The 11,960-nt window shown below is 32.2% G+C and overlaps 1 protein-coding gene across 1 annotated transcript; it reads left to right on the forward strand.

Annotated features, from left to right (window-relative positions):
* Positions 1-1,248: 1,248 nt before the first annotated feature.
* Positions 1,249-1,665, forward strand: LOC149908032 (uncharacterized). The gene has a single exon (XM_090103460.1). It carries the CDS (start codon positions 1,323-1,325, stop codon positions 1,593-1,595), a length of 273 nt encoding a protein of 90 aa, XP_089959586.1. The 5' UTR covers positions 1,249-1,322; the 3' UTR covers positions 1,596-1,665.
* The last annotated feature ends 10,295 nt before the right edge of the window (positions 1,666-11,960 follow it).

Consider the following 11,960-nt stretch of genomic DNA (forward strand, 5'->3'; position numbering starts at 1 on the left):
TATTTATGTGTTTTATTTCACCCAATATAGTAAATGCTTATACAGATAAGTCAAGAGTAAATACAGAACTTTTTTATACACCTCCTATGGTTAAGAATATTCCTTGGATAATATTAACGATAACATTAACAAATAAATTAAAATAAGACAATTTCCTAAAAATTCTATCGATAGCAAAGGCAAAAACGAAATTTTTAATAAGTATATATTATATACATAAATAAGTTAGAAGTTAGAAAAACGGAATTATATTTATACATTATCATAAACACAAACATTATTCTCAGAAACAATGGACATCTACATTATTGAAAAATTTTACACCTACAATTATTCCTGCCCTACTAATACAATTCCGTGTTTCCAAAGCATGCACAAGAAACATTCATGATCTGAATTTTGAACAACTAGTTGTTGTTTAAAATATAATATTAAAATATTCTTTTGTGAAACATGGCTAGTAGCTTATTGTGATTTTGAAATGCATAGTGTAGGTATGTATTTTAAAACAATAAGCTATATGTATTATACTTTTGTAATAATGCATATAATGAAAACAGTGACACATAATACTTTTTTATAAGTAATAATTGAGATAATAAAAGTCCATTTCCTATCCTATTTGTGAGTTCAAGATATTTTGGATATTGTAAGGTTTATTTTTAATTATTAATAAAATAAATAGGTCAGTCTATTTCTAATACTACATCGATTCTGTTCTTATGATTATTATATCTAACTAGCGCCCCGGCTTCGCCCGTGGTACATATTTACGTTTTCTCTACATAAGAACCATCCTCGTACTTCAAGGAATATAATAAAAAAAGAATTATCGAAATCGGTTCACCCGTTGACGCGTGATGACGTGACCAAAGAAAACAGGTTTCATGTTCAGCAGTAGTTGATTGCATTCATATAATGCTGAACATTCATATTAAGTCATCTAAAATGATTTACCAATAAATATAAATTAAGGACTTTTGACTATACTGAATTTTTCTACTCGTTATCTAGGTATCATACTGTGGACCTAGAAATTAGAAATTTTAAAACAGTTTCTGAAATAATAGTTGCATTCTTGGCCGCACTCAATGATTTAATATCACATAATATTAATTTAAATAATTATTGTAAATATATTATCTAAACATGATACTCTCATGATTTTTAAAAGTTCTGAACGCGACTTACGGATGTCATGTTTGACACATGACAGCTTTCAAGTTTGTTTTGACATTTTGCTCACGTTGTGATATTTGTTTACAGTGAACAGAGGTTATATTTATAAAATTAAATAAAACTATCGAATTTACACCATAAAAATGGCTCAGGGTAAAATGAAAGTTAAAAGTAAGTTGCCAAATGGCGCGAAAGTGAAAAAGGTGAAAGGAAAAGCAGTAACAAAGCGTAATAACGCGCCAGTGCGCAGTAAAGTTAAGGCAGTGGAAAAGAATAAAATGAAGGCAAATGTGACTAAAATGGTGAATGCTGCAGCAGAACAGCAGTTGAGGGCTCTAGCTACGGATACTCCACAGTTATCAGCAGCTCAACAAAGGGTGGCAGCCGCTCCAACGGCCCCTGCACCTGCCAAATAACAAGCTTCATGTTAATATCTATGTAAATATTATTATGTAAGTTAATATAATAATAAATTATTTAAGAAAGTATGTGTGTTTTAGTTTATATATCTATTTTCATTATAAGTTGTGACTGGTACAAAGTCTGTAATGAATATAATCGAATACTACTTGGGAAATGTTGAAAATACTTTCACCAGGCAACTTGCTTTATTCAATACTAGCTGTTACCTGCAGCTCTGCCCTTTTGTCAAATCAAATTTTCAAGGTATAAACTATTTTCTCCTTGGGGTTAGAATATATCAAAATACTTCCTTAACGGATGTCTTCAACATAGTGGCTATCTGCATGTCAAACTTCAGCTCAAAAAGGTCCAGTAATTTGTGCTGTGCATACTCCTAGATACTTCTCTAAAATAGCTCTACTAATTTTGCTGTATTTTTTGTAAATTCACAAATGACAAAATTTGTTAACCCTTAGTGACATTGAGTTATGAATTTTTAAATTTCATTTTTGATAATATATACATTTCTGAAAAATTACAATTAGCCATAACATTTTAATTTTCATTCCATGAAAGGCTGTTTCTTAAATTAAAGTACATACTCAGGGAAGTAACTTAGAATTAAAAGCTCGAATGTTAAGGGACCTTCTGATTTTAATTGTCCAGACATAAAATGCAAGAGTTGGCCATTATTTTTAGCTAATGTAGCTTGAAAAAGGGAAAAGCTTATAAGGTATAAAACTGATTTTTAGAAAAATCTAAAGTAAAGAAAATAAAATGCTTACAAAAAATATTTTTTTTTTTTCAACTAAACTAAGGCATAATACCTACACAATCGCCATGTTTTGATTAGATTTGAGACATTTTATTATTTGACTTGATTTTTTCTTTCATAAATATGTAATACATACTTACTTACTTACGTATAATAAATAATGGTGGAAACATTTGACTCAAAAAAAAAATTAAACAAAGAAAATACCATTGACATCTGAAGTAAAAAAATATTTGGCTTATGTTACTTGGCTTTCTTAGCCTTCATTGGGAATTGAATCAACTACCACTGGATTAAAACGCACTTACTGCACTAGGAAATGTATCAAGTAGAATAATACCTTATTAATACATTGTGACATTGCATATTAAAATTATTATACTATTTGATTTGCAAATTAAATATGCAAGCGCTGATAAATTCTTTCACATGAAATTAAATTCATCATCTTCATTTATTTGAATAAAATATTTATGTGGCTGCGAGGTTTCACGCAGATGGACCCGCGGTCTAAAACAAGTATGATGTACACATTGAGTTACTATGTACTACGTACTAGAGAGGCCATCGCTACTACGTGCTACTACACTATTTGTAAATTTTGTAAATATTGTTTGTTGGTTAAAGGGTAACAGACGTTCTACATCCAATTTTTACGATCCATACATTCACATAATCTCTCACATACCTATACATATAAACTTTTTTTTATATGTCATAGCTTTCGCGCTAATAAATAATAGGTTTTTATTTGAAGCTGGAGATGCTTGAAAATTCAAAGGGTAGTTATTTATTTTCATGCATTAATATTTGAATAAAAAACATTGCTTCTAATTTTTAACCGACTTCCAAAAAAACGAGGAGGAGTAAAAGTCTGTATGTACACCGATTACTCCTAGGTTTCTTAACCGATTTAAGTACGTGATTCTTTTTTTATTCGATGCGGGATGGTGTCGAATTGGTCCCATAAAAAAATTTGTTGTACAATTAAAATTGAAGTGTCTGTCTGTAATTTCAAAACATCTGTACTTTGTAGTTATTGTTACTAATTTCTGTAGTTAGGTATCTATTCGCCTCGCGCACGCACGGGACCTCGCGCACCACCTCGCGAGGTGCAACGCGACGTATCAAATAAATAAATAAATACATATAATAAATCTGTAGAAGGGTCAATTCTGTACATTGAAAATATTGAAAAAATAAATAGCAGGGGGTGTTACTGGATCGATACCAAACCCAAATATGTATGTGATTAAAAAAATTTTTGTCTGTCTGTCTGTCTGTCTGTCTGTATGTGAAGACATCACGTGAAAACTAACGGTTCGATTTCGATGAAACTTGGTATAATTATACCTTATAATCCTGGGCGTAAAATAGGATACTTTTTATCCTGAAAAAATACGAAGAAAAAAAATAATAACAATAATCTTAATTTTTCAATTTTATCCATAGACGTTGTTCTGTAGAACAGCGAACACACGTTGGGTATTATTATAGGCCTAGCCGTATTTGAGTCCAATAGATATTTATAAGATGTTATTGTCAGAGTTACTCAAAATGGAGAAATAAACCATCCACGCGAAGACCGACATCCGCGCGGACGGAGTCGCGGGCGGAAGCTAGTAAATAATAATTTTCAAATATTTCACAGATGTTTCATGTTTGTCTATTGTTTACCATTAGAACAGCTGTATAAGATGTGATTGTCTTTTCTTTTTTTTATATACCTACATGCTATAAAAAAAAAGTATTTTTAAACCATTTCTAAATAGATATATACGCAGATATGTATTATTTATTTTGGAACAAATGTTGAATACTAATAACTTATATTGTCCAAAAAAATATCTGTACGCAATAATACGAATTTTATACAACGAAACTAAGTTCTGACTTCTGAGAATCTATAATACATCCTTAACCAGTGAGGCATTGACCATTTAAATAGCTATGGCCTATGCTATGACTCATCTATACTAATATTATAAAGAGGAAAGGTTTGATTTTTTGTATGTTTGTTTGTATGAATTGAATAGGCTCCGAAACTACTTGGCAGATTTGAAAAATTCTTTCACTGTTGGAAAGCTACATCATTTCTGAGTGACATAGGCTAGGTTTTATCCCGGAAATCCCACGGGAACGGGAACTATGCGGGTTTTTTTTTGAAAACGCGGGCGAAGCCGCAGGCGGAAAGCTAGTTATAAAGATAAAACGATACAATTCTGTTTATAATATAAACGCAGTGTTTAAATATAAAAACCAGTAAAATGCTAAACGAATGTATTTATACAATGATCGAATAATTTGCGAAGCCTTCATTTGAATATCAACCTTAAATTGCACCCGATATCAATTAAAGATAAAATCAACGCCGTGCAAACCTGAAACGAAACTCCATTTTTGATCACAGATTAAAAATACTTTTTATGGCAAGTACAGTGAAATTCGATGAAGTCAGTGCTGGTTTTTATATTGTATGTGGGTAACATATTCAAGGTAATGTCGCATGCTGAGTGAACGAGTACGTAGGGTTGTGGTGTTATCGATATGATAACTTTATCGATAAGATCTAGATTTTTATTATGATATAAATTTTATGTGGCAAAATGTATTTGATGTTAAGTCTCTATTCTAAAGATGAGAAATAGCGCAAATGGTAATATTTATGTTTGCTCAAGCGGACTTCAGCCCAAACTATCCGGATTATCTATTCTGCGATGTCTGGGATAAAAGTTGGATATTTTTTTCAGGTGGGTTATTTGCAGGTCTTGTATGAAAGGTAAAATTGTATTATGTTTATCTATCTTCTTTATATATAAAAATGAATCGCAAAATGTGTTGGTAAGCGCATAACTCAAGAACGGCTGAACCGATCTCGATAATTCTTTTTTTATTATATTCCTGGAAGTACGAGGATGGTTTTTATGTAGAGAAAACGTAAACATGTACCACGGGCGAAGCCGGGGTGGACCGCTAGTTTCTAATAGATATCTTTCGGGAATGCCAGGATACAATGTAGCTTAGAAGTTCGATGCTAAAAACAACACCAATTTTTTACGCATAAAGTAATATATTATTTTGTCATACCTATTTACTACTTACCTATTCATGCTATCTATAAACACGCACCATCAAGTGCGATAAAAACCCAAAGATTGTTGACATCAAAAGATCGATATCAATCGGCACTCACTAGCGGCATCAAGGCGAGGCGGGGGGAGGGGGGTGATGCGCCGATTTCTCCGAATAAGATTAATAAATGCAGGCGGGGCGGAGGACATCGCGCGGCTAATGACACGACGCTGCAGATATTTTTTATCGCGAATTTAAAACACAAACCTGTTGCGTCGGTTTCCCGCCCGCTGCACTGTGCATAGTTCACCGCTCCTGTTTGAGACAATCAACGATCACACTCGTTGTACGGTGTTCCCCCTTTGCCCTAGCAGGATATGGGACTTCTGAATGTACTTTACAAATGGTCTACGCGTTAATAGGCTGCTTGAAATTAGATAAAAACAAAAAAGAGAAATAACTGTTTAAATAAATACCTACCTAAATAGTTTATTATAATTTTATAAAGATCAATACATAAGTACATATAAAAAATAGATTTTTCATTTATGAACTAAGGCCTCTAAATAATCTGCTCACTTTTTAAAAAAATATTCAAAGAAATGTTAAGATTCTTCAGACTCTACTAGGTTTATGAGTAGCACATTATGAGTACCATAATATAAGTAGCAAATTTTGAAATTGAAATGACATTTCCATACAATATTATTAAATTTTCCAACGTCATCTAATAAATAGACATCCTTATAAATTAATTACCACGTACCAAACGTTCATAAGTACTTACATGAAAGCTTGGAATCTATAAACTAATACATTACTACAGAAAAGCTTTAGCTTGATTTTAAGGCTAGTATTATAATAATTTTACTTTTCACGTATAGATATCGTAACTTGACCTAAACTCTTCATTGTGCCGGAGACTTATCCAACAGTGGACTTATTTCGACTCAACGGATAAATGGAAACCCCTTTGTGAAGTTTTGTTTACTTTACACAATGATTTCACATCCCTTGCGGTAGCAACAAAGTTACTCCTACTAGGTATAATATGTCCATACACTCTTATAAGCTGACCTCAGATTCTTTTTGATGAATTCTGCGAATGTCCAGTTTTGAACAGATGATCAGAGACATGATTTTTATCATATTTTTATCATGGATTTTATGAAGTAATAGCTATTTAACTATTATTTCATAAAAATTATAGTCATAAAAACGTACGTCTCACTGGACATTGACAGAATCCGTCTCTATTAGGATCGGGAAAGCCATACACAAAAAAGAAGAAGAAGACTTTTCAATATTTTTGGTAAGTGCTTGTGCGTCGAGTTTGGCGTAATAATGCTTGACACATAAATGTCGCAAGTCGCCACACTGCATAGTGCATACTGCATACTGCATACCCTGTATACGCCATGTATACTACGATTATTGACGTATGAAACGTGTACCTAATGTCTAGTTACTGTTCACGGGCCGTTTATCCTAATGGTGATTGACGTCACCTTGTCGCATTACGTTATTCAGTTAGATTGACCGATACGTCTTAATTGTGTCTTTAGACCTTGTTAGGGCTTAAGATAAAGAATTTTCTAGTATAAATATTCTATGAGATGTATTTTGTAATTGACTTGATAAGTGGCTGATACATTTTTGTATGAAGTACCCTCGTAGTTTTAAAAATCCTTGAAGTTAATTTGCTAGGACATAAACAGAAACATAACTATTAAGTTTAATGTCTTGTTTTATACAGAAATAAAAAAGATGCAGTTTTCAATTAAATAGGTAAAAATAATAGCAACACTGACTGATGAGTTGGAGCATAATATAATCCACGGTTTATATTACCCATGTAAGTTTATTTAAAGGTTGCGAGAAACATGAAATTACTAATAATAACAAGTGAATCGCGGTTAGATTAAAGCTTTATATGTGAATTGAACTTGATAAAACAAACGTAAAGTTTTATGTAAATTTAATCGGCTCTATATTTTACAACTTTCAAAGGATCGCGATTAAAAAAATACCTACGTTTATGTTTGTGCTAATTCATATTCGGTCTGTGAATGTAATACCTATAGAGTTTAAATTACTAGATGTTCATTAATTTATTACTTGGTTTTTGACAGGACGTTCATGCTAAGTAGATAGAAAAACCTGCAAGATAAAGACAAATAAGTAAGTATGAGGCAAATGTATTTTAGTCAAGCGAGCACCTCGAATTGTCATACCTAATTTTCTTATTTATCTATTTCAAATTTTTCACCTAGCATTGAATGAACATATTATAATATTTAAAATCAAATTAGTACACGCATTATTTAAATTAATTGACCTAATTTGTTTAATCCCGAGAATTCCAACTGAATGATTAATTACTATCGATTTGATACTAAATAACACATCAGATTTACAGTCACGCTCGTTTTATTTACAGAAATTTCGTATGTACATAATTTGAGGTTAGGCATTGAACATTGTGTAGCCTGAGGGAATTAATCGAGATGGATTGTGTTAAAATATATGTAGATATTGTATTGTATCCAACCTTCGTACATTTAACGCCATTTCGGTATTACTTACATATTCTCAGCGGTATTAGAATGTTTTTCGATCATATATTCTTGACTTCTGACGGTGATTAAAAGTTGATAGAGGTTTTAGATTAATATTGAAGAAATTTTGGTGAGTTCGTATCTACAATTTAGATACTTTGAAATATATTCGGCGTCGTCCTAATCGTCAAAAATATGGTCCTTGAATCAAATTAATTTTTGCACAAAAGGAATCTGAGTGATCAATTTATCGCCTTATATCTAAAGAACCTATGTGCGATGAAGTTAATAAAAAAAACTGATTTTGGCACATTGATCATATAGAATTCAATTTATATTATAAAAAGTATAGAAAAGAAAAACAGTGGCTTAAAGGTAGGTATTCTGTAGATAGTAGATAGCCTGTAGGATCGAATGATATCCTATTTTTAAGATATACCCGATGCCGACTTGGGTAATATATTAGGATCAGTTAATCAAGCTCTATACCATCTCTATATTGTCTATGCTCTTATCTTATTCTTAGGGGCCTTTGGTATTCTTTTTTAGGGTTCCGTATCAAAAGGTTGAGCGAGACCCAGCTATTACTGAGACTTCGCTGTCTATCCGTCCTTCTATCACTCGGTTGTATCTGAAAATTTCATAGATGATGTTACTCTGTTCTCTCTTTAACATAAAATAATTAAATTTGAGGTTAGGCAACAGTTGGCGCGGTTATAAATTGGATGAGTGACAATTTTTGATGCAGTTGTACGTTCAGATGTACGGAACCCTTAGTATCGCGAGTCTGACTCGCACTTAACCATTTTATTAGTAAGAATGTTATCGACGTTATTATTTCATATTCCTTGTGTCAGTGTCCTCTCACATACATACCTAATATAATATACCGTTATGTGTTTATAAATGCTTGTATGTTTACAACTTATCAGCCATAATAATTAATAAAATTTACCAACTAATTAATGTTGTTTTCAATAAGGATTTCATTTAGGTAAATATTGTTTGGAGTAAAGTCTTGAAAAAGGCAATTTATTATAAAATTTTTAAATATCGAACCATCCTTTTCAATCTTTAAAAAATGGTTTCAAATTAACAATAAAATGAGAATGAAGTTTAATCTTGATTAAAATAATAACGTGACAAGCATTTAGCACTTTATATCTAGATTTAAAAATAAATAAAGCAAGAAAATAAAACGATTAACTTTAATAAAGCGTTTCGAATATCGTGGATTGATTAGTACGAACGTAATATAATATGCAAATGAATTTGTGAATTCTAGTTGTCAATTAATTCTCACGAGTCATTATCGACGAATCTTGATTCAAGATAAATGCAAGTTTAGTCTCTAGTGCGGGTAGTTCTCGTATTACCGTTAAAGGAAGTCGCTAATAAATTGAAATACGGTTCGCGGAGTTTATATTGAAATTAACTGTCTTCACGCGGGATCCTGATAAACTCTGATAAAGTATCAATGTTTCCAATTATAAAGCGGCTGTTTTTACGAGAACATAACTTCTACTTGGTACTATCTTCTAATATATAAACTTCCCGTGTCACAATGTTAGTATACTCCTCCAAAACGGCTGGACCGATTCGCATGAAATGTTCTGTGCATATCACCCGATTCTCATACCTATCCAGGTATGAGAATCGGTCAACATTTATATTTTATTTATTTTAAACACTTTATTGTGCTGCAAATATAACAATAGTAGGTACAATAAAAACTTAAGATAGGACATACAACACAGAAGGCGGCCTTATTACTAACAAGTAATCTCTTCCAGGCAACCAACAGATTGTGTGAAAAACAATAAATAAGTACAGCGGAGGTAGGTAAAAAGTTAAACATAAATAGATGATACTAAAAATACATATACTTACACACTAATATAAGATATAATATACCATAAGATATTATACAGGGTGACCGGCAACTCGACGCGATCCCTCAAAGGGGCAACAACATCTACTTTTCATACCCCTAAGTGAAAAAAGGAAGGCAGAACAACGTTTAACGAGACAGCTACGTGACTAGAAGACAGACTTGTCTTCCTATTTGATTCTTATAAGGTTTTAGTCTAGTTAGTTTTGTAGTCAGAATCAGACTTCAATCATTATATTTCTTGTGAACATTTTGAAGATGTTTGACTATTATTTGCCCATTATATAAATAATTGTTCATGAGAAACAAAAGATAAATAAAAACTCTGCATTAACCCATAAATATTTACAACAAAGTATCTTTTAAAAGTGTCCGAAGGTTTACACGTACTTCACTGCCCATTAATTACAGACGACATATAAAAAGAGGCTTGCCTACAATGTAGAAGTGTAGATTTTTCAATTAGAGACACTTGGTCCTTAAGAGCCATAAGGTTAGGAATGGAACGCAAGCTTGTATGCAATGAGTGATCTTTGCTATCATTACGATGTTTTTTGTGAAAATTGTTCACAATTAAAAGCATTGTTTACAAGTTTTAATTGTTAAGCAATTTATGTTTTTATTGCGATTTTGTGCGTATGTTTTATTGGTTTGATGAGATAATTAAGATGTAGGAAGATATCTTGAATGGGAAATAGTAAAAGTTGAATGAAACGACAGTTTTTTTTTGTATTATAAACTTTTGTTTGTATTGGAAGAGAATTTGATGCATTTCCCTAGTAATTCGATTGGTTTTTACATAGGTATTATATCACAAATTTATTTGTATTATTTATTTATTTTAAAAAAGGATACGTAAGAATGTCAAGTGAAAACTTTATAAGTATTCGTAGTTTAGTTATAGTGTGACTTATCGTTCGCACCACATTACAGTACATAAAGTTTATATAAGTTTTCTACGTGCACTAAAGCTTTTGTATAGAGACGAAGTTTTACCCAGAAGTTCTTGATCCTGAAGGATATAAAATACGGATTCTTATTTAGAATTTAGAGTGTAACTGACCTATATAAATTACATATACATATATATTATTATGTAGGTACCTACAACGGCAAGAAACATTTATATTTTCATCATCATCCAAATCAAATTACAATAAGTAAACATGAAAGACTACTCTATCTACTAATCGATAACAATAATATAAAAAACGTTATTATTTATACAAATAATAGAATAAAAAACAACAATAAACTGCCACCCACAGAGCGTCACGGTGACGGCGCGCGTTGATGTCTCTTCTAGGCACTTGACGATAATTGCACTCTTGCGCACCTCACCGTACTTCCTTGATACAGGCTGTTTACACTTGTTGTTTATAGATGGTGTGAATGTAGAGCTTTTATTAAGCCTCAATTTTATGTTAAGTAGAGTGTTAGATATAATTTATAGAAGACTAATTAGATTCTGATTTATATTTATTTTTGTCGTCCAGCTCGCTCTATTTGTATTTTAATATTAAGCTTAAGGTGAAGACGCTTTACGAATCGAAGTCTTTAGTAATTTTTGAATGAAATTCAAATTTACTTAATTAACACAGTATACTAGCCTGAACGCAAGTGTTAGTCTGCCAATGCACCGAATGCAAATTAGTCCAGCACGCTCATAATATAAGCAAGAAATAACCCATAAGCTTGAATTTGCAATCAGTCTCAATACAGAGTTAAATTTACACTCGACTTAGTTAATTTATACAGTGAGTGCCATGACAGCGGAGTCTGTATCGAGACTATAAATCCGGTTTTGCAGCGCTTGCAATTAAAGCAGTGTCGCGTCGAGTTCGCGACCGTGCGAAAGTGAAGCGGGGGTCGGCGGGGAGGGGGCGCGGAGGGAGCGCTGCGCGGGGAGGGGGCCGGCGGGGCTGCCAGCTGCCCGGACGTGCCCCCGAGTTGAGCAGAATTACGCCGACATGGGAACAGGAGGTGATCACTTTTTGATTTAATATTAATTATTCTTTTTTTTTGTATAAATAAAAAATTGTTGATATTTTGTCGGCGATAAATGTAAAATTTTATTGAATAA

This window comes from Colias eurytheme, chromosome 6 (genome assembly GCF_061535395.1).
Source record: "Colias eurytheme isolate Ceu_HAF_F1 chromosome 6, ilColEury1 Martin Lab GWU primary, whole genome shotgun sequence".
In the NCBI taxonomy this organism is placed as follows: domain Eukaryota; kingdom Metazoa; phylum Arthropoda; class Insecta; order Lepidoptera; family Pieridae; genus Colias; species Colias eurytheme.